The 24,179-nt window shown below is 47.8% G+C and overlaps 1 protein-coding gene across 3 annotated transcripts in view; it reads right to left on the bottom strand.

Annotated features, from left to right (window-relative positions):
• fancl (FA complementation group L) overlaps positions 1-24,179 on the bottom strand; it is a 26,982-nt gene extending 2,803 nt beyond the window's left edge. For all 3 annotated transcript variants that reach the window (XM_034551388.1, XM_034551387.1, XM_034551386.1), the window contains exons 1-9: positions 24,058-24,179; positions 20,477-20,535; positions 20,338-20,398; positions 19,868-19,924; positions 19,476-19,573; positions 12,997-13,093; positions 4,375-4,443; positions 430-580; positions 199-282 (exon numbers count right to left, since the gene is read on the bottom strand). In XM_034551388.1, coding sequence (XP_034407279.1) covers positions 199-282; positions 430-580; positions 4,375-4,443; positions 12,997-13,093; positions 19,476-19,573; positions 19,868-19,924; positions 20,338-20,398; positions 20,477-20,535; positions 24,058-24,174 — 793 coding nt within the window. In that variant the 5' untranslated portion in view covers positions 24,175-24,179. The remainder of the gene's footprint in view (positions 1-198; positions 283-429; positions 581-4,374; positions 4,444-12,996; positions 13,094-19,475; positions 19,574-19,867; positions 19,925-20,337; positions 20,399-20,476; positions 20,536-24,057) is intronic.

Below are 24,179 nucleotides of genomic sequence, written 5' to 3'. Positions count from 1 at the left end.
TTGATGCTGAAATCATCTCAAGAGTTAAGACAATAAAATAATTCCAATGTGTCACGTGCTCTGTAAATATGAACACTGGGGGGTCAGTGTGTCTCCTGACTCCTAGAAGAACCTTTCAGGAACCATTTACCCACAGACCTCGTGGGCCCGATACATGATCAGTTCCATGCGGTGCCACGTCTCCGGGGTCCTACCCACCATGCTCGGCTCCCAGCAGGCAGCACTCCGGCAGCATCGTGGGGTGTTTGGGGTCCACCTCCACTTTGATGGATACGTTGGTTCCTGCAAACAAAGATGTGTGTGTGGACTCTGTTTGTTGGGTCACACGGATCGATCGGCTCTGTATGCGTGATATTTAATGATGGACCCGTGAGTTCCACTGTGCGGTCTGCGATACCGGGTTAGACTTATGAAGGTCTTTCTCCATACCGATGGCGATCCGCCTCATGGTGTCGGACCGGCTGGGTTTCTCTGGCTCCAGAATCCAGGTCTTGCTGTCGATCTCGTCCAGGGCGCCCCAGAACTCGGCCAGGGACTCCAGAACCAGCAGGAACTGGTTGTGGAGCTGGTCCAGGGTACTCTTAACAAACCAGACCAGAGTAAGCACAGCGGTCACTTGCAGTACTCCAGAATTGTGGAGGGGCTCCACTCAAGTAGTAAAGTACTAAAGAAAGTGATTCATTTTAATATACTGTTCAATATGAAAGGTGTGTATTAAACTTTAAAGAAGTGGTTCAACATTTTGTTTTCTTTCTGTTAAAAATGACAAATTCATGTTTGATATCTAAGTACACACACACACACACACACACACACAAGGCTGAAGGAGGTGTCTGAGGCCGATACAGATGGAATGAGGAAAGGAATTAGGTGGAAAAAAATGAACCAAAAATTATGGGTCATTGTGCCAGCACAGTGCACACAATTAAGCATCGTCCAGGTGCTGAGAGCCCCGGCAATTACAGCCCAATTAATGCCAGTGGCATGATTACGGTTACAGCTCAGGATAACTACGCTAAGCCCGGTTCATGAAGAAGAGGGGGAAGAGGAAGAAGAGCTGGTAATTGAATTTGTGCTGGATCGGTGAGAAAAAGGAAGAAAGTATGAAATTATGAAAAGCACTAAATCCGAACTGAGATTTGCTCCTTGGCCATCTCAATCGGTCTGCTTTAGCAATTTATTATTATTATTATACATCTCTGGCTGACCTCAATTTGGCTTTAATAAAGCCAGCAGGCTGAAATAATTCTCCTTTAAAAAGGTGCTGCATTTGATATTTAGAGCATTATTATTACAGCAAACAACCATTTTCTATGATATACCTGAGCAGGAAAACACCAGAGGGGCTGTCGCTAAAGCCTAGCACGCAGCAGGGCTAGCACCGTTAGCACCTAGCTGCATGATGAGAAGCCGAGCGGTACGCCATCGGTGTCACGTTCAGCCACGACACACACACACACACACCTTAGTTCTAGCCCGATGACCTATGTTTCAGTTGTCTAGGGAGCTCTTCCATGTGTACGTAGGAAGTGTCCACTGAGGCAGCATCGCTGCTGAAGAACTACAACTAAACCAAAGACAGGTATTTAAGAATGATTCATCATGGCCCTGGGCTGTTGTCCCTCAACCACAAGGTACCCTGATCGATCCCCGTTCCACAAGGTACCCTGATCGATCCCCGTTCCACAAGGTACCCGGATCGATCCCCGTTCCACAAGGTACCCGGATCGATCCCCGTTCCACAAGGTACCCGGATCGATCCCCGTTCCACAAGGTACCCTGATGGATCCCCGTTCCACAAGGTACCCTGATGGATCCCCGTTCCACAAGGTACCCTGATGGATCCCCGTTTCACAAGGTACCCTGATGGATCCCCGTTCCACAAGGTACCCTGATGGATCCCCGTTTCACAAGGTACCCTGATGGATCCCCGTTCCACAAGGTACCCTGATGGATCCCCGTTCCACAAGGTACCCTGATGGATCCCCGTTCCACAAGGTACCCGGATCGATCCCCGTTTCACAAGGTACCCGGATCGATCCCCGTTCCACAAGGTACCCGGATCGATCCCCGTTCCACAAGGTACCCTGATCGATCCCCGTTCCACAAGGTACCCTGATCGATCCCCGTTCCACAAGGTACCCGGATCGATCCCCGTTCCACAAGGTACCCTGATCGATCCCCGTTCCACAAGGTACCCTGATCGATCCCCGTTCCACAAAACATGATCGTGGGAATTTGAATTACTCAATTGGTAATGTAAGGTAAATCAATAAAAGCTATATATATTTTAGTCAATGCTGTGCATGTCCTTTTTGTCACACTGGAACCTCCTTGATTTCTTAATTCATGCAGTTTTAAGTTGTTAAAAAACACCTTTGTATACCACAAAGAACACACATGTTTATCTCTCTTTCCATTCTAGTTCCACACAAATGCACAGAGTGGCATGTCTTGGCCCTGCAACAGAGCAGGCAATAATTACTCATTCAAATGAACATGTCAGGTCCACCGACAGACAGGCCCCTCCCCCTTCTTCTCAACACACACACGGTGTGGAGAGATCCATCAACGGCCCAGCATGCAGACAGGCTCCATACGGTAGCGCTGTTCTAAGCTGGTCCTCACTGTACGCCTGCCATGAATCAGCTCAACCACACACACACACACACACACACACACACACACACACACACACACACACACACACACACACACACACACACACACACACACACACACACACACACACACACACACACACACACACACACACACACACACACACACACACACACCTTCTGTTACATATGTGAAACACTAGGCAGAGTGGTGCAGTCTATTGCTCAGATACGTAGCAGCACTTTTTATGATGGACAAAGTGACACACACTCTCTCTGTGTGTGTGTGTGTGTGTGTGTGTGTGTGTGTGTGTGTGTGTGTGTGTGTGTGTGTGTGCAGTGACAGAGATGAAAAGCCGAGCCGGAGTGAAAGAAGCACGACGGCAAACAACAATAACGAGGAGGCAAAGAGACACAAAGAGCCCACAGCTGGTTTTACATGAAAACAGTTTTCATGCCAATTACAGCGGACTCGATGTGAGCGGAGGGAAACGTCTTAATATATTCATGCGTCTTCATGCGTCTTCATGCGTCTTCATGCGTCTTCATGCGTCTTCATGCGGCAGGTGGACGAGCGTTTGGTCAAATTAAGCAACGGGTAGCGCGGATGAGTCAAGTGGATTTGTGGAGCCCCTTAAATTGCAGTTTGAGCCTCAAAAACACCACGAGACAAAACATTAAAAAAAAGGTCCACATGTGCAGCTCAGAGAAAAAGAAATATAAAAAATGCCAAATATATTTGACAAATAAGATAATAATAATAATAATCTGGAGACGCGGCAGCCGGGAATGTGTGGCCTTGAAATGTCTATTAGATATCTATCAACCGCGACCTTTCACAAACACACTATGGGATGATGATTGAAATGGGTTTTGGTATTTACTGACATGAAACATACAACATGAAAGGATAATTAAGACAAATTACAGTTATGGTTTATGGCAATGGTGCAAAGGTATAATTTATACTGAGGGGGGGGTAAAGACCCTCTAAACACTAGTGACCTCTGACCTTCATTGTTCAGCTCAATCTCTCATTTCAAGTCTTCTTCAATACAGCTTGATGTTAGTAAATTATGGCCATTTAGAGTCAAACAGACCATAAAGCAGGGGGCGCTTTAGGGCGGGCCTACTGTGATTGACAGGTTGCTGCGTCACTGCTCCACATTCTAAATACGGTAACTCCCGTTAAGAAAAAAAGCAACATGGTGACAGAGAAATGGCCAACTCGAGGCTTCATAACTGTCCACAAACCAACGTCACCATGACAACGTCCACTTCTCATATAGTCTATGAATGCTGGTGTACATGGATGTTTTTCTCCATAACTTTGACCTCTCGGGTGCCTGAACGTGGCTGTGTAGTTGGGTTGCTAATGTTTTGCTACGCCCTCAAATCACCAGCGCAAAAAAGAATTGAGAATAAAAAATGTATCTGCTCCGAGTGTTTAACAGCAATTTAGTAAACAACTGCTGAACAGTTGAATATTAAACATGGCAGTGTTGACTTCTGAGTCTGTGATTCGTCTCCGCTCATATACATTTAAGGTGTTTATTTACTTATAATTAATTTTCAAGACTGAAACGCCCTAATGTCATTGTGTCCAACCCACTTCTGCAGTGGAGCAGAGAGGAAGCAAGATGGAACCGAACAAGATGCTAATACAGCAGAACATTCTTCTGTAATGGGGACCGTGATCATGGCCGACCAAGATGCTGTTGAATGAAATGCGTATCATAGCGCTTTTGCATACCTGTGGTGTCCAAGTTATGGCCAGAGGGACTGGCAAGTCAGCCGAGCACCCAGGAGCTTCTGCAGGGTGCTGTGGGCGTAGAAGATAAGAAGTTATGGAGCTGAAATTAAAACCCCTGTTAAAAGTGCAGAATCCACAGTCCCGGTTTAGCTCCATCTAAAATCAAGGGCCATTTTAATACATGCAATCCCACCGCTCCATATTGTTTTACGACTGGCCTTGCTGAGCTTGCTGCCTTCATGTATTTGTTTGTGCTTATTAACCGAGTATTCTGTTTTATTTGAGAATATGTAGTAATCCCTGGCATTCGTGCTGGTCATTCAATTCAATTCAATTCAGTTTATTTTGTATGGCCCAATATCACAAATTACAAATTTGCCTCAGAGGGCTTTACAATCTGTACACATACGACATCCCTGACCTTTGACCTCACACCGGATCAGGAACAACTCCCCAAAAATAACCTTTTACAGGGAAAAAAGGGAAGAAACCTTCAGGAGAGCAACAGAGGAGGATCCCTCTCCCCGGATGGACAGATGAATAGATGTCATGTGACCAGATGAACAGAGTTACAGAGTTACATAAACACATTACATGAATATGACAATGTATGAATGGAACTCCAATCCATGAAACAGAAGGAGGTAGAGAGGAGGGGGGGGGGGCATCAGCAGGGCCAATGGGAGGCCGGTTCACCATCATCAGACACCTCCAGGTCCAATGGACCCTATGAGACGTGAAGTCACAACGACTCCGGGGAGGAAGCAGAGTTAATAAGGTGCAATGGAGAGATGTAAATTCATCCATAAGGAGAGAGAGAAGAGGAGAGAGGTGCTCAGTGTATCCTAAAACATCCCCCAGCAGCCTATAAGCCTATAGCAGCATATCAAGGGGCTGGACCAGGGCAAACCTGATTCAGCCCTAACTATAAGCACTATTAAAGAGGAAAGTCTTAAGTCTGTTCTTGAATGAGGTGACTGTCTGCCTCCCGGACTGAAAGTGGAAGCTGGTTCCATAAAAGAGGAGCTTGATAACTGAAGGCTCTTGCTCCCATCCGACTTTTTAGGACTCTAGGAACCACAAGTAGCCCCGCATTTAGTGAGCTGTAACCAATTACCGCCAACTCGGGTGTATAACCAGGTTGGGGCTTGTAGCGTCAGCTGAAGCGTCAAGGAAGACTCCTCGCATGAAGACTCGGAGGATAAAGACCTAGGAGTCTTTCGTTGGAGTCTTCGGTGGTGGCTGAGTATAAACATTTCCCTGTGATAATGTGTTTTCTCCTCATACCTGTGTGCACATCTGCTCGTAGATACTATAGACCGCGGACTCGGTCACACATGCACCAAAATCCTTCCTCTCTTATTTATCCCACCCGCTCTACACAGACCCAGCGCCTCGTCACTGGGGGCCTCTGGAACTGCCAGTCAGCTAACCGCAAGGCGGACTTCATCTCTGGTTTCGCTATCAAGCAATCACTGGACTTCCTTGCTCTCACTGAGACCTGGATTACACCAGACAACACATCAACCCCTGCTGCTCTCTCCTCGGCCTTCTCCTTCAGCCACACACCCAGACCCTCTGGTCGGGGTGGTGGCACAGGTCTACTCATCTCACCCAAATGGAGTTTTGCTCTCTACCCGCTTCCATTTACCCCACTGTCTTTTGAGTTTCATGCAGTGACGGTTACTCATCCGGTTCATCTAACCATTGTCGTTCTCTACCGTCCTCCTGGTTCCTTTGGAGACTTCTTGGAAGAACTAGACGTCCTCCTTTCAAACTTCCCAGAAAATGGACCCCCGCTCATCCTTCTGGGTGACTTTAACATCCAGACTGAGAAATCATGTGACCTGCTACTCTTACTGTCTTCCTTTGCTCTCTCTCTCAGTCCTTCCCCTCCTACTCACAAAGCTGGCAACCACCTTGACTATATTTTCACCAGAAACTGCTCTACAGCAAACCTCACTGTAACTCCACTTCATGTTTCTGACCATTTCTTCATCTCTTACTCTCTCCCACTCTTTGGAACTGACAACCCTCCCACAACGGACTCTGCACCTGTCCGTCGCAACATCCGTACCCTCTCACCCTCCTCTCTGGCCTCCTCTGTTCTGTCAGCCCTCCCCTCAACCGATTCCTTCGCACTTATGCAGCCTAACTTCGCCACTGACACTCTTCTCTCTACGCTGTCGTCCTCTCTTGATTCTCTCTGTCCTCTTACGACTCGAAAGGTCCTCAAGTCCTCTCCGGCTCCGTGGCTGTCCGAACCGGTGCGCGCCGAGAGAGCCACAATGCGAGCAGCGGAAAGGAAATGGCGAAAATCCAAACACGCCAGTGACCTGCTTGCCTATCAATCTCTTCTCTCCTCCTTCTCTGCGTCCATCACTGCAGCCAAAAGTTTGTTCTATCAATCCAGAATCGAATCCTCTTTATCTAACCCTAAAAAGCTCTTCTCAATTTTTTCCAACCTCCTTGACCCCCCTGTTCCCCCCCCTCCCTCCACCCTTCTACCAAGCCACTTTGTTGACTACTTTACAAAAAAGATAGACGACATACGCTCTTCATTTACTAATCCATCTTCCTCAACTACACCTCCAGTAACTTCACCTTCTTCCCCCTTGTTTTCCTCTTTTATCCCCCTGTCTCCCAATCAAGTTCTTACCTTAGTAACCTCTGCCCGCCCAACCACCTGCCCCCTTGACCCCATCCCTTCTCACCTTCTCCAGTCTATTGCTCCTGACCTTCTTCCCTTTCTCACCCATCTTATTAACACCTCCCTCTCAACCGGCTGTTTCCCTAACTCTCTGAAGGAGGCAAGAGTCAACCCTCTCCTGAAGAAACCCACTCTCGACCCATCTGAAGTCAACAACTACAGACCTGTCTCTCTCCTTCCCTTCCTCTCCAAAACTCTAGAGCGAGCTATCTTTAACCAAGTCTCCTCCTTTCTTCACTGTAACAACCTTCTAGACCCCCACCAGTCTGGATTCAAGACAGGCCACTCAACAGAGACTGCCCTCCTTGCTGTCTCTGAGCAGCTTCACACTGCTAGAGCAGCCTCTCTCTCCTCTGTCCTCATCCTTCTAGACCTTTCCGCTGCCTTTGACACAGTGAACCACCAGATCCTCTTGTCCTCCCTCCAGGACCTGGGTATCTCAGGCACCGCGCTCTCACTCTTCTCATCCTATCTCACCGACCGCTCTTACCGGGTAACCTGGAGAGGATCTGTGTCTGAGCCTTGTCCTCTGACTACCGGGGTCCCTCAAGGTTCAGTCCTTGGTCCTCTTCTCTTCTCTCTGTACACCAACTCTCTTGGCTCTGTCATTCGCTCGCATGGCTTCTCCTACCACAGCTATGCTGACGACACCCAACTGATCCTCTCGTTTCCCCAATCTGAAGCACGGGTAGCAGCACGAATCTCTGCCTGTCTGACCGACATCTCTCAGTGGATGTCCGCACACCACCTGAAAATTAACCCGGACAAGACTGAACTTCTCCTCCTTCCAGGAAAAGGCTCTCCCACCCACGACCTATCTATTAACTTCAACAACTCAGTGCTGGTTCCGACTCCGACTGCCAGGAACCTCGGAGTGACGCTCGACAGTCAACTCTCCCTGACTGCCAACATTGCCGCAATAACACGCTCCTGTAGGTACATGCTGTACAACATCAGGAGAATCCGACCCCTTCTCACTCAGAAGGCGGCACAGGTTCTGGTCCAGGCTCTGGTCATCTCACGGCTGGACTATTGCAACTCCCTCTTGGCAGGTCTTCCTGCTAATGCCATTCGACCTCTACAGCTCATCCAGAATGCAGCTGCTCGACTGGTCTTCAACCGACCGAAATTTACCCACACTACTCCGCTCCTCCGCGACCTTCACTGGTTACCGGTGGCCGCCCGCATCCGCTTCAAAACATTGGTACTTGCGTACCGTGCTGCGAACAGATCGGGTCCGGTCTACATCCAGGACATGGTCAAACCGTACACCCCAGCCTGTTCACTTCGCTCGGCTTCTGCCAATCTGCTTGTAGCTCCTTCACTTCAAGCTAAATCACGACTGTTTGCTGTGCTGGCTCCTCATTGGTGGAACGAGCTCCCCATTGACATCAGGACAGCAGAAAGTCTCTACATCTTCCGGCGCAAACTAAAAACACATCTCTTTCGACTATACCTTGAATAGGTAGCATTTAAATGCCGTAGTAGCACTTAAATGTCCCTTACCGATAGCACTTCAGTAGCACTTAAATGGCACTTACGGATAGTACTTTGTAGTTTGACTTTATTGAAGAAATTGTACTTGCTTGATTCTTGTTGTTCTGAGTTTGGACTCATGGTTTAATGCACTTATTGTAAGTCGCTTTGGATAAAAGCGTCAGCTAAATGACATGTAATGTAATGTAATGTGAGCGCAGCTCTCTAGTGGGGCAATATGGTACTACAAGCTCCTTAAGATATGATGGTGCATCACCAATCAAGGCTTTGTAGGTGAGGAGAAGAATTTTAAATGTGATTCTTGATTTTACAGGGAGCCAGTGCAGAGCAGCTAATACAGGAGTCATGTGATCTCTTTTCTTAGTTTTTGTGAGTACACGAGCTGCAGCATTCTGGATCAACTGGAGGGACTGAAGAGACTTATTAGAGCAGCCTGATAATAAGGAGTTGCAGTAATCTAGTCTGGAAGTAACAAACGCGTGAACCAGCTTTTCTGCATCTTTTTGGGACAAGATGTGTCTGATTTTTTTAAATGTTACGTAGATGAAAAAATGCAATCCTTGAGATTTGCTTAACGTGGGAGTTAAAGGACAAGTCTCGGTCAAAGATAACGCCGAGATTCTTTACAGTGGTGTTGGATGCCAGGGCAATGTCATCTACAGAAACCACATCACCAGATAATTGATCTCTGAGGTGTTCAGGGCCAGTAAAATAACTTCAGTTTTGTCTGAGTTTAACATCAGGAAGTTGCAGGTCATCCATGTTTTTATGTCTTTAAGACATTCTTGAATTTTAGCGAGCTGGTTGGTCTCCTCTGGTTTGATCGATAGATATAATTGAGTATCATCTGCATAGCAATGAAAGTTTATGCAGTGTTTCCTGATAATATTGCCCAAAGGAAGCATATATAAAGGTAAATAAAATTGGTCCAAGCACAGAACCTTGTGGAACTCCGTGATTAACGTTGGTGGTCATTGAGGCTTCATCGTTTACAAATACAAATTGAGATCGATCTGATAAATAGGATTTAAACCAACTTAGTGCGGTACCTGAAATACCAATCGACTGATCCAGTCTCTGTAATAGGATGTCATGATCAATGGTGTCGAACGTAGCACTAAGGTCTAATAATACCAATACAGAGATGAGTCCTTTATCAGCACTAAGGTCTAACAAGACCAGTACAGAGATGAGTCCTTTATCTGATGCTTTAGGAGGTCATTAGTATTAGTAGTAGAGGGATGACGTGGTGCTGAGGGATGACGTGGTGCTGAGGGATGACGTGCTGAGGGATGACGTGCTGAGGGATGACGTGGTGCTGAGGGATGACCTGGTGCTGAGGGATGACCTGGTGCTGGATGACGTGGTGCTGAGGGATGATGTGCTGAGGGATGACGTGGTGCTGAGGGATGACGTGGTGCTGAGGGATGACGTGGTGCTGAGGGATGACCTGGTGCTGAGGGATGACGTGGTGCTGAGGGATGACCTGGTGCTGAGGGATGACGTGGTGCTGAGGGATGACGTGCTGAGGGATGACGTGGTGCTGAGGGATGACGTGGTGCTGAGGGATGACCTGGTGCTGGATGATCTGGTGCTGAGGGATGACGTGGTGCTGAGGGATGACGTGCTGAGGGATGACCTGGTGCTGAGGGATGACGTGGTGCTGAGGGATGACGTGCTGAGGGATGACCTGGTGCTGAGGGATGACGTGGTGCTGAGGGATGACCTGGTGCTGAGGGATGACGTGGTGCTGAGGGATGACGTGGTGCTGAGGGATGACGTGGTGCTGAGGGATGACCTGGTGCTGAGGGATGACGTGGTGCTGAGGGATGACGTGGTGCTGAGGGATGATGTGGTGCTGAGGGATGACGTGCTGCTGGATGATCTGGTGCTGGATGATCTGGTGCTAGATGACCTGGTGCTGAGGGATGACCTGGTGCTGAGGGATGATCTGGTGCTGAGGGATGACGTGGTGCTGAGGGATGACGTGCTGAGGGATGACCTGGTGCTGAGGGATGACGTGGTGCTGAGGGATGACGTGGTGCTGAGGGATGACGTGGTGCTGAGGGATGACGTGCTGAGGGATGACCTGGTGCTGAGGGATGACGTGGTGCTGAGGGATGACGTGGTGCTGAGGGATGACGTGCTGAGGGATGACCTGGTGCTGAGGGATGACCTGGTGCTGGATGACCTGGTGCTGAGGGATGACCTGGTGCTGGATGACCTGGTGCTGCTGGATGACCTGGTGCTGGATGACCTGGTGCTGCTGGATGACCTGGTGCTGGATGACCTGGTGCTGGATCTGGTGGAAGCAGGGACGACTCCCAAGCTATTTTCCCCCCTCTGGCACCAGGAGGAGAACCAGGTGGGCACCACCCTCCCTTGTCATCTGGGCTCAGGTAAGCAGGATCCGCAGGCCCACTGTGAGATAATCCTGCCAGCTACGAGGTGGGAAAGAAATGTGGAAGGTCCCATTCTGCTTCGTAACTAGTCGTGTGCTTCTATTTAATGCAGGGAGACTCTTGCAATGGGCCTTTGGAACCATGGGCAGTCTCCTCCTGTTGGACCATTAACTCTACATTGGGATGATGTCACAAACAATTGCACAACCCGGAAGCAAACCGAGAAGCTAGAGAACTTGTGTTGGCTCATGCGTGTCTTTGTGAGTTTGGTATCCAGTTCTTGGAATACACCCATGCAGTCTGCGGGACAAATGCTTTTGGGGTTGCAGGCAATCATTCTGGATGCTGGCCTTCGCTGTTCATAAAACTCTGTTTCTTTGCAATGAGAGATGACTGAAACTTGGATTTCTGTCCGACTGGCCGTGTTTCTTGCCCCACACGTTGCAGCAATGTCCCTGTTTTCTCAGTTCAATATTACATATAATATAACATAAGGCACTGACTAGAGTTGCTGTTCTTACAACAGGGCGCTGGGACTCGGGTGGATCCTTGAACACATTCAAGGCGGTTACCCCAGCAACACAAGGAGCACTATTATGCCACAATAATGTAATTTATGCTAAATCATCAGATCCGGAGCATGCTGAAGTCCTCCGCGACCTTCACTGGTTACCGGTTGCCACCCGCATCCGCTTCAAAACATTGGTACTTGCGTACCGTGCTGCGAACAGATCGGGTCCAGTCTACATACAGGACATGGTCAAACCATACACCCAGGACATGGTCTAACCTCACACCCAGGACATGGTCAAACCATACACCCAGGACATGGTCTAACCTCACACCCAGGACATGGTCTAACCTCACACCCCACCTCGTTCACTTCGCTCAGCTTCGGCCAATCGGCTTGTAGCTCCTTCACTTCGAGCTAAACACTCAACAAAGTCACGACTGTTTGCTGTGCTGGCTCCTCATTGGTGGAACGAGCTCCCCATTGACATCAGGACAGGAAGTCTCTACAGACTAAAAACACATCTTAGTGACTACACCTTGAATAGGGAAGGTAGAGCCGTAGTAGCACTTTGGTAGCACTTAAATGTCTCTTACTGATAGCACTTTGTAGTTTAACACTTTAGTAGCACTTAAATGTCCCTTACTGATAGCACTTTGTAGTTTAATACTTTAGTAGCACTTAAATGTCTCTTACTGATAGCTCTTTGTAGTTTAACTTTATTGAAGAAATTGTACTTGCTTGATTCTTGTTGTTCTGAGTTTGGACTCATGGTTTAATGCACTTATTGTAAGTCGCTTTGGATAAAAGCGTCAGCTAAATGACATGTAATGTGAAAGTCTACACTGCAGACCGCTATCGGCCCCGCCCCAACATCCCATTCACCAAAGCTGTTGCGCTGTTGACACCACGGCACAGACGCAGCCATAACGCATCGCAACCCAGTGCAATTTGGAAAGAGGCCTTTCTTCTTGGTGGAGCAGTAAATAGTGCATTTCACCCTTTGCTACGCATTTCTTTTTGTTTTATTAGCGAGGGCTTTGAATTTTATCAATCGGTTCCCTTAAGTCCTTGACAACTAGTCCAGTCTAGTCTAGTCCAGTCCACATGCATGTTCAATTCAATACTAAACTCTGTGCACGTCTCTGCTCAGCAGAGGCTATGCAGATGAGTGTATTGGTCCTCTATGCATGGAGGGAGGTATTTCCATCATCAGCTGGGGCCTAATGTGGAGATGTTTTATCTGTGCTATATCTCAGACACAGTGGGATCTCGAGTCTCTCCAGTTTGACCCAGATTTAGGGGGCACAGATGTAAATCACCGATTTGCTACCAGCAAATTGAACATCCCAAAATGCACTCCGTGGAGTCGGCCTGTTTGGGTTCCGATCGGCTTTGGGGTCAACATCGAGCCGTGGAGTAGTTCCATTTGATAGGGCAGAATCTTCCTTGTGAAACTGATCCGGTCCTTACAGTAAACTGTGTGTGTGAGAGTGTCTTACCCTAGACTTGAGTTTAACAGTGAGAACGTGCTGTCTTCCGGAGGAGTCCTCCGCCTTCAGTTTCAACGTTCTGAACTCGCTGTCGATGAAGAGCAGCCTGCGGAGACACAATAAATCAACACGCAACTCTGTAAACTGACAGCGGCCATCGTCCGCCGTTAATCAAAGCTGCAGAGCAATATTGAGACATCATCTCCGCCTTGAGATTTATCACTCCGGGTTCCACCATGGTGACATTACATCAGGCTACAGCTCCGCACACATGCCCCAAATACAGGCATCACCACAGGCTTTTCTTCTACCCTCTTGTTGGCAGTCCTCTCCAGCAAGTGGCCTTTCAATGCTCTAATGGAGGAATAGAACCAAACCAATCACCAGGGTGGGGGCTTTATTTTCATCAGAGCCGCCACAGAAAACCCAGTTTTTTTTGCTTTCTAATAAAACTGTGAGCAAACGTACCGACTGCGTGTACACTCTGGTAATTGTTCTAGCAAAACTAGTGCGACCCTTTCACATCCAACGATGAAGCAAGGAATCTTCTGCCGTGTGTCTGTGTGTCCCATCGACTTCTACTCAGCGGGGGTATTGCTGGGAACCCAGGCATGCAGCGTCAATGCTGTTGAGAACGTTTAATGGTAAAGGCTCTCTGTGCAGCAGTAGGGACGGGGCCTCGGGGGGCGGGGCCTCGGCCTCGACAGACTGCTGCTGGATCCTGGACTACCAACTCCACACCCAAACCTCTTCTTCCCTGCCCACGAGCAGCATCGTTAGGATTTTATTGATACGAGTATCATTGAGACTGCAGTTCAGCTCCTTTTATTTTATTTTGAGAGAAAAGACTAATTGAAAAAATAATCATTATTGCTTTATTATTCATATTAAAGCAAATTGTCTTTCTTTAGTGGCAACAGAAATGTTTAATTTATTATTTTTATTGTCATAAATTATTTTAAATAATATTTTGAAGTTATAACTTAGTATTATAACTTATAACATTAAGTTGTAACACTTTTAAAGTACCCATAGCAGAACCGGATACTTTGGGTATTTACTACCATCTTATCCAGACCTGTTACGGCCCTTTGGCTGTCCCAGTCCGGCCCGCGTGAGGTCAATAAAAAATGTGAAATAAATAAGTGTACACCATTAATGCAATACAACAGCGTGTGAGCGCTTACGCTGCCTCACCGACAGGAGCACCTCGAAAATGTCTGCTTATGGTAAAAAACTAAAGAATATACAGAATGTAAGTGTCTGTTTACTGAAGTCAAAGGTCAAGAGGTGTGCTCAGTGTGGAGAACAGGTCGCTGTGTTTAAGGACAACAGGTCATCACTACGGGACTAATACAACTGGACTGATGCGGAGCAGCGAGCCGCTGGTGCTTTGCTAGGTGTCTAGATTTACTCGTCTAGATCTACTAGTCTAGATCTACTGCTAGGTGTCTAGATCTACTAGTCTAGATCTACTGCTAGGTGTCTAGATCTACTAGTCTAGATCTACTGCTAGGTGTCTAGATCTACCGCTAGGTGTCTAGATTTACTCGTCTAGATCTACTAGTCTAGATCTACTGCTAGGTGTCTAGATCTACTAGTCTAGATCTACTGCTAGGTGTCTAGATCTACTAGTCTAGATCTACTGCTAGGTGTCTAGATCTACTAGTCTAGATCTGCTAGGTGTCTAGATCTACTAGTCTAGATCTACTGCTAGGTGTCTAGATCTACCGCTAGGAGTCTAGATTTACTTGTCTAGATCTACTAGTCTAGATCTACCGCTAGGAGTCTAGATTTACTAGTCTAAATCTACTAGTCTAGATCTACCACCCCGCTCAAGTCAGTCTCAAACCTGCCGAGACCCAAAGACAAAAAGACTGATCAGAGACCAAAGGATGCGGACAGGTTCCCTCTCCAGATTAACATTAAGATGGATTTACGGGGTGCGTTAGCGAGGAGTGACGACACACACACACTTAGGGGGAAGTGATGGAGTGATGGGAGCGACGGTCTCCCGTGTGCCCGATTCATTAAAAGTGTCTCCCTCACACTCAAACACCGGCGAAGGGCAACAGCGCTGAGGTGTCACGCGCACGCCGCCGCATTCAAGCGACCTGAGTCTCTCACACACACACACACACACACACACACACAGGCTCATAAAAAGCCCATTACCGCTAACAGCAATAAATACACAAGCCTTTCAAGCATGACCGTTTAATAAACCCGTGGAAGTGACAAGCATCCAAATGAACAAATAAATAAATAAGAAGTCGAACCGTTGAAATGTAGAACAGGTGAATAAAAGAATGTTTCTCTTTCATGGTACTTCAGTCGGGTCTCTTGGGTTCCTCTGGGTTCTTTGCAGTCTGGTTGGTCTAACGGGCCAACTCACGATGCAAAGGGGTTTTGAAGGTTTGAAAAAAGCCAGATATTGGACATAACACCTTTTAAAGCCACCTGGGATTAAATTAATGTTTTACCACACTCCTATCGGGTGGTAGCAGTGTATCCAGGCTGCCATTACAAGTTCAATGGAAATGGCATGTACTGTATATCTGTAGCTATTGAGTTGGGTTTGGTAGCAATTTATCCAATTAAAATCAAGTGAAAATCTACCTGTTGGATTCAAACCCTTTTGTATACATTATTTAATTGTTTTTTTAGATCTGTAAAGTTTTGGTTTTGGTGAGAAACTTGAATAAATGTATGTGAAGGAGATGTTTTCACAGCAATATGAAATAGATATCAGAAAGGGAAATATGAGCTGTTTAACACCAGCTTTAAGCAGCTCATAATACTATTAAAACTACTATTGACTAGATTTCAATCAAATTGCAAAAGCAAATACAACATGAAATACATGAATTGTGTCTTTTTGTGTTGTGTTGTTTCACCGATACCAGTGTTGAATCAATGAGCTGCATTCCTCAACTTAACACATTGCTTTCCTAACTCTGCAAAACCAACTGAATAGTTATTCATTAGAATAATGGGATCCGAAACCACCAGTCCTGGATCCTTTATGTCAGAATCAGCCAATAAGAGTAGAGGTGTATCTCGAGGTTACTCTGACTTTGGAGTTTTGTTTTTTGCAAACACCGTCCCAAAAAATAGGTAAATCTGGCATGGCTCTCGACGGGCTTATCGACTGTGTGCAATCGTATCGGTGCGTCACCAACAAACACGCACATTTCCATCTCCTCTCCTCCGAGGTCTCGCACCCGGGATACCGAGGACGAGCCGCTACCGCCGCTACTTGGCCCTGATGGAAACAGCGTGACAGTCAAAGGGTCCTGCTGGGAAGACTGATGAGAGCATCCCATTTGCAACTCCACAGCCAAGTGAGCTTCTTCCACACACATTGGTACTTGTTTGTGTCTGTATGTGTGTGTGTGTGTGTCTCTCTCTCTGAATGCCTTTTTTGTTGACAATGTGATGAATGAACAATGAGGTCGACGCGTATGCTCGTGTGTGAGAAATTGCCAAACGAAGGCGCGCTCTAGGCGACCCGAGTCACGTGGACGCAGAATGTGAAGCGCAGATACACCTACACGCTAGGTCATTAGCTGGGTTTGCAGTAACCAGAAAGTAACCAGAATACTCATTACTTACTGGACGCAACAACACAAACCCTACTTGTGATTGCATCCCATGATTAGGAGTCATTTATTAGCCGGCCTAATACTGTAAAAAGAAAAATATGGGGGACGGGGGGGAATAAATCCATGCTGGCGCCTAATCCCTCAGGCCGGGGCCCCAGAAGAGGTTACTGTACGCCGAGAGGCTGTGAACACGGGAGTGCCAGCTGTGTCTGTAATAAGCCCCTGACCTCCCTGGGGTCACAGATTTTTTTTGGGGGGGGGGGTCCACCTACTTGACCTAATTGTTTTCTATTAATCAACATGTGGCGTGCCAATTAAGATGGCCGCACTCTCAGGTGCTGGAATGGAAATGCAGAGAGAGAGAGACAGACAGAGATAGCGAGAGAGAGAGCACAACAGATAGAGACAGACAGACAGAGAGAGAGACACATAGAGACAGACAGAGACAGACAGAGAGACACAGAGACAGACAGAGACAGACAGAGAGACACATAGAGACAGACACATAGAGACAGACAGAGAGAGAGACACATAGAGAGAGACAGACAGACAGAGAGAGAGAGAGAGACACATAGAGAGAGAGAGACAGACAGACAGAGAGAGAGACAGACAGACACACATAGAGAGAGACAGACAGACAGAGAGACACATAGAGACAGACACATAGAGACAGACAGAGAGACAGACAGACAGAGAGAGAGAGACACATAGAGAGAGAGAGACAGACAGACAGAGAGAGAGACACATAGAGAGAGAGAGAGACAGACAGACACACATAGAGAGAGACAGACAGACAGAGAGACATATAGAGACAGACACATAGAGACAGACAGAGAGACAGACAGACAGAGAGAGACAGACAGACAGAGAGAGAGACACATAGAGAGAGAGAGACAGACAGACAGAGAGAGAGACAGACAGACACACATAGAGAGAGAGACAGACAGAGACAGACAGATAGACAGACACACAGAGACAGACACATAGAGACAGACAGACAGAGACAGACACATAGAGACAGACAGACACAGACAGACAGAGACAGACACATAGAGACAGACACATAGAGACAGACAGACAGAGACAGACACATAGAGACAGACAGACAGAGACAGACAGACAGACACAGACACACAGAGACAGACACATAGAGACAGACAGACAGAGACAGACACATAGAGACAGACACATAGAGACAGACAGACAGAGACAGACACATAGAGACAGACAGACAGAGACAGACACATAGAGACAGACAGACAGAGACAGACACACAGAGACAGACACATAGAGACAGACAGACAGAGACAGACACATAGAGACAGACAGACAGAGACAGACAGAGACAGACACATAGAGACAGACACATAGAGACAGACAGACAGAGAGCTCACTTACCTGGCCCAATCAGCAGACAGAATTACAGATGAAACCCCTAGTGGCTATTAGCACGGCCCATACCAATTAAGACGCTAAGCGAATCTCGAGTGCTTTGGAGATTGAGGCCCACTGTGTGTAATGCCTCCTAACCGTAACACGACACCCAAAGTGATGTTGGTCCCATTTCCAACATAAAGCATACCTTTACACCCCCCCCCCCCTTCTCCTATTAAAACCTGAGAGTCTTCAATTAGAGCCATTTGCATTTTGCTAATATCATAATTGTAGCCGCGGTCATTAATAGGAAAGTGGAAAATGAGTGTAGTAGTCGAGACTTAATCCGAGCTGGGGGAGAGAAGATATCTTCACCCCCCCCCCCTCCTCTCCTGACGAGTGGAGACGGCATTAGCTGGGCCTGTCGCCGCGCGTGGGCTGAGAGTTATTAAATGTGACCTGGATTTAACTATAACTCAATAACTAAAAATAAGGAAGTCATTAAGAGCCATTTGTTAATGCGGAGCTGTGTTGTTGCAGGTTCTCCAATCAGTTTTGACTGCTGGGGGGTTCAAAAAACAAGGACTGCTCCATATAGCGGTTTAAAGCACCAGAGGTTTCTACCTCGGTATGCTAATCTTACCTCTCGCGGGAAAATACAGACATTTAAAAGAATATAAACCAATAACTTACAGTTTCAATAACAATGTCTCTGGCTTACGAGTTGCTCAAAGTTGCTTATTTCTGAGGTACAGTATGGAGAGAAATCACAGAGTTGGTATGTAGACCATCGCACAAAGTCATGGGACCACGCGAGTGGAGGTGGGAGCATGTACCAGAAGATAAGTGTTGGATGATCGCTTTATTCTCAGTGTGAGCTAAACAAACAAGTACATTTAGTGACGACACGCTCCGCAGTCGTTTCCTCATTCCGTGGAACATCGGCAGCTCCTCCTTGAGGACCCCCGGGATGCCCGGTGATGAGCGAGCTGATGCTGAGTTTCAGCACTGAGAGAGCGGCTGCAGGGATGATGTCATTGTGCAGGCCAACCCTGCAAGGTTCCCTCCACACAAAAAAACTGGAATTGTGCCATTGGATTATGGATTACCTTTCTGTGTTTCTCCGTGTGAATACTGTGTGAAAGTATAGCAGAAAAGGCGCCATTCTTTTTTTTCTCGGAAGGAGGCCGATCGTTCTGAGCTTTACCAGCGCTCAGTAAAGCATGAACCAATCACGTCGTGTGGAACGCGTTAAGGTGCACCTACAGTATATTTATAAAACTACAACACGCAGGATCCGTAATCAGAACCGAGACGGCAAACTTTCTAAATCCTTTCAAGCTCGACAAAGACAAGATCCCCCTCTATCCGTTCTTTCCTTTCACAATAAAAGCCCTGGCCAGGTGTGGAAGGCCTGCAGCCTCGAACAACGCAGTTAAGCTACCTGTCAAAGTGATGGCTTCGTGGTTCCTTTAAAACATAGTGTTGGTGCTCCCAGTAGTCACTTACCTGCCCCAGCCGAGGGTCTCCATCTCAGCGATGAGCTGGGAGTAGTACCGTGGAGGCGGGATGGAGCGGCACTCGGGTCGACTTTTCAGACAAACTTCCTGCAACGGCAGAGAGAACGCATCTGATTGCAAACCCGGGTAACGGTGCTCCGTCATACCAAGGCGCCCCCTATCCACTAAAAGCAAATAGATCGAGCTTCACTGAACCGGGGCCAACAAGTCTGCCGCCTTTGTTCAGTGGCGAGCACGAGGGTTGTCACACTTTTTCATTAATCTCACAAAGTATACATGTGTGCCTCATTATCAAGGCCATCAATGGCGCCTGGAGGTTCCCATTTACTTCCTATTGGCAAAGCGACAGTGTCAAAGTGACGGTGTCATTCTCCTCCTTACCAAAACCGTCTTCAGCTCCAGAATGAAAGTGACAAGATCGGCCGACTGCTGCAGCCTCTGAGAGTCAAACAAGAGAAGAGACATCCTTAAATGGTGGGGGGGATAATGATGTGACACTGTCTATGTTTTCTTCTCCTCTAGCCAGCCATTCAAATCAAACACAGTGTTTGTGATTAATGGGGGCTGCCACAAGCTTTAATAATTAATGATAGCTTAAAGGCTGTGAAAATAATGAACTTTGCAGCCCGGGGTGAAATATCAATCTCATCCAAATAACCCTGAGGGGCAGCATAACAAATAGGGACATTTTCCAGGCGATGTTAATTAAACAGTGGAAAATATATATTTTTTTTCTTCTTCCATTTCCAAGACAGGGGGGGCAGCAAACACACATCTCAATAAGTGCAGGCAGACACAACACACACTATGTTTCTGACTCAATGTGCCTCGTACTTATTTGGGGAGGTTACCTGCTTCACTATGTGTTCGTACCCCTGCAACAGGTGTTTCAACTGCCAGCAGCAGTGCAGCCTGCAGAACAAAGGCCGTTAGAAACATCCATGACTCAGTGTGCCGTAGAGAGACGGAGGAAGGCGTGCACCGACTCACCTGGCACGTTTAAATGGACGACCAGGTGGGAGGAGCACTCGGAGTCGGAAGTCCCGCTCCTGGAAGAGGCACAACAGGAGTGTAAAGACGTGACAGAGAGGAGCTAGGCAGGAACTAAGCAATAGCTAGGCAGGAGCTAAGCAATAGCTAGGCAGGAGCTAAGCAGGAGATAAGCAATAGCTAGGCAGGAGCTAAGCAGGAGATAAGCAATAGCTAAGCAGGAGCTAGGCAGGCGCTAAGCAATAGCTAGGCAGGAGCTACGCAATAGCTAGGCAGGAGCTAAGCAATGGCTAGGCAGGAGCTAAGCAATAGCTAGGCAGGAGCTAAGCAATGGCTAGGCAGGCGCTAAGCAATGGCTAGGCAGGAGCTAAGCAATGGCTAGGCAGGAGCTAAGCAGGAGCTAAGCAATAGCTAAGCAGGAGCTACGCAATAGCTAGGCAGGAGCTAAGCAATGGCTAGGCAGGCGCTAAGCAATGGCTAGGCAGGAGCTAAGCAATAGCTAGGCAGGAGCTAAGCAATAGCTAAGCAGGAGCTACGCAATAGCTAGGCAGGAGCTAAGCAATGGCTAGGCAGGAGCTAAGCAATAGCTAGGCAGGAGCTAAGCAATAGCTAGGCAGGAGCTAAGCAATAGCTAAGCAGGAGCTAAGCAATAGCTAGGCAGGAGCTAAGCAATAGCTAGGCAGGAGCTAGGCAGGAGCTAAGCAATAGCTAGGCAGGAGCTAAGCAATAGATAGGCAGGAGCTAAGCAATAGTTAAGCAGGAGCTAAGCAATAGCTAGGCAGGAGCTAAGCAATAGCTAAGCAGGAGCTAAGCAATAGCTAGGCAGGAGCTAAGCAATAGCTAGGCAGGAGCTAAGCAATAGCTAAGCAGGAGCTAGGCAGGCGCTAAGCAATAGCTAGGCAGGAGCAAGGCAGGAGCTAAGCAGGAGCTAAGCAATAGCTAAGCAATAGCTAGGCATGAGCTAAGCAATGGCTAGGCAGGAGCTAAGCAATAGCTAGGCAGGAGCTAGGCAGGCGCTAAGCAATAGCTAGGCAGGAGCTAAGCAGGAGATAAGCAATAGCTAAGCAATAGCTAGGCAGGAGCTACGCAATAGCTAGGCAGGAGCTAAGCAATGGCTAGGCAGGAGCTAAGCAATAGCTAGGCAGGAGCTAAGCAATGGCTAGGCAGGCGCTAAGCAATGGCTAGGCAGGAGCTAAGCAATGGCTAGGCAGGAGCTAAGCAGGAGCTAAGCAATAGCTAAGCAGGAGCTACGCAATAGCTAGGCAGGAGCTAAGCAATGGCTAGGCAGGCGCTAAGCAATGGCTAGGCAGGAGCTAAGCAATAGCTAGGCAGGAGCTAAGCAATAGCTAAGCAGGAGCTACGCAATAGCTAGGCAGGAGCTAAGCAATGGCTAGGCAGGAGCTAAGCAATAGCTAGGCAGGAGCTAAGCAATAGCTAGGCAGGAGCTAAGCAATAGCTAAGCAGGAGCTACGCAATAGCTAGGCAGGAGCTAAGCAATAGCTAGGCAGGAGCTAAGCAATAGCTAGGCAGGAGCTAAGCAATAGATAGGCAGGAGCTAAGCAATAGTTAAGCAGGAGCTAAGCAATAGCTAGGCAGGAGCTAAGCAATAGCTAAGCAGGAGCTAAGCATTAGCTAGGCAGGAGCTAAGCAATAGCTAGGCAGGAGCTAAGCAATAGCTAGGCAGGAGCTAAGCAATAGCTAAGCAGGAGCTAGGCAGGCGCTAAGCAATAGCTAGGCAGGAGCAAGGCAGGCGATACGCAATAGCTAGGCAGGAGCTAAGCAATGGCTAGGCAGGATCTAAGCAATGGCTAGGCAGGAGCTAAGCAATAGCTAGGCAGGAGCTAAGCAGGAGCTAAGCAATAGCTAAGCAATAGCTAGGCATGAGCTAAGCAATGGCTAGGCAGGCGCTAAGCAATGGCTAGGCAGGAGCTAAGCAATAGCTAGGCAGGAGCTAAGCAGGAGCTAAGCAATAGCTAAGCAATAGCTAGGCATGAGCTAAGCAATGGCTAGGCAGGCGCTAAGCAATGGCTAGGCAGGAGCTAAGCAGGAGCTAAGCAATAGCTAGGCAGGAGCTAAGCAATAGCTAGGCAGGAGCTAAGCAGGAGCTAAGCAATAGCTAGGCATGAGCTAAGCAATGGCTAGGCAGGCGCTAAGCAATGGCTAGGCAGGAGCTAAGCAATAGCTAGGCAGGAGCTAAGCAATAGCTAAGCAGGAGCTACGCAATAGCTAGGCAGGAGCTAAGCAATGGCTAGGCAGGAGCTAAGCAATAGCTAGGCAGGAGCTAAGCAGGAGCTAAGCAATAGCTAGGCAGGAGCTAAGCAATGGCTAGGCAGGAGCTAAGCAATAGCTAGGCAGGAGCTAAGCAATAGCTAGGCATGAGCTAAGCAATGGCTAGGCAGGCGCTAAGCAATGGCTAGGCAGGAGCTAAGCAATAGCTAGGCAGGAGCTAAGCAGGAGCTAAGCAATAGCTAAGCAGGAGCTACGCAATAGCTAGGCAGGAGCTAAGCAATAGCTAGGCAGGAGCTAAGCAGGAGCTAAGCAATAGCTAAGCAGGAGCTAAGCAATAGCTAAGCAGGAGCTAAGCAATAGCTAGGCAGGAGCTAAGCAATAGCTAAGCAATAGCTAGGCAGGAGCTAAGCAATAGCTAAGCAGGAGCTAAGCAATAGATAGGCAGGAGCTAAGCAATAGCTAAGCAGGAGCTAAGCAATAGCTAGGCAGGAGCTAAGCAATAGCTAAGCAGGAGCTAAGCAATAGCTAGGCAGGAGCTAAGCAATAGCTAGGCAGGAGCTAAGCATTAGCTAGGCATAAGCTAAGCAATAGCTAGGCAGGAGCTAAGCAATAGCTAGGCAGGAGCTAAGCAATAGCTAGGCAGGAGCTAAGCAGGAGCTAAGCAATAGCTAGGCATGAGCTAAGCAATGGCTAGGCAGGCGCTAAGCAATGGCTAGGCAGGAGCTAAGCAGTAGCTAGGCATGAGCTAAGCAATAGCTAAGCAGGAGCTAAGCAATAGCTAGGCAGGAGCTAAGCAATAGCTAGGCAGGAGCTAAGCAATAGCTAAGCAGGAGCTAAGCAATAGCTAGGCAGGAGCTAAGCAATAGCTAAGCAGGAGCTAAGCAATAGCTAGGCAGGAGCTAGGCAGGAGCTAAGCAATAGCTAGGCAGGAGCTAAGCAATAGATAGGCAGGAGCTAAGCAATAGCTAAGCAGGAGCTAAGCAATAGCTAGGCAGGAGCTAAGCAATAGCTAAGCAGGAGCTAAGCAATAGCTAAGCAATAGCTAGGCAGGAGCTAAGCATTAGCTAGGCATAAGCTAAGCAATAGCTAGGCAGGAGCTAAGCAATAGCTAGGCATAAGCTAAGCAATGGCTAGGCAGGCGCTAAGCAATGGCTAGGCAGGAGATAAGCATTAGCTAGGCAGGAGCTAAGCCGCATCAGTGAGCAATTGAATAAGAAAGTTCACAATAACAGGTATTTTTCTACAGAGAATCACACGGGTGCCGAATCCATGTGAAAGTCATCGAGGACTCGTTACGTTAACAATCTTTAAATCTTTAACGCAGCTCGGCGCATGTTGTAACGTGACCTTCCCTGGACTGAGAGGAACCCGTCGTAGACCGTCCTCTCCTGGTTGAGAGGTAACAGCAGCGGGTTGTCCTGCACCAAGGCGCTCTCCATCGCGCTGTTTACATGCAGACCTCCCGCCATGGAAT

This window comes from Cyclopterus lumpus, chromosome 15, assembly GCF_009769545.1.
Source record: "Cyclopterus lumpus isolate fCycLum1 chromosome 15, fCycLum1.pri, whole genome shotgun sequence".
Lineage (NCBI taxonomy): Eukaryota > Metazoa > Chordata > Actinopteri > Perciformes > Cyclopteridae > Cyclopterus > Cyclopterus lumpus.
Note: the sequence above shows the minus strand (reverse complement) of the source record. Positions and strands in the feature narration are given on the sequence as shown.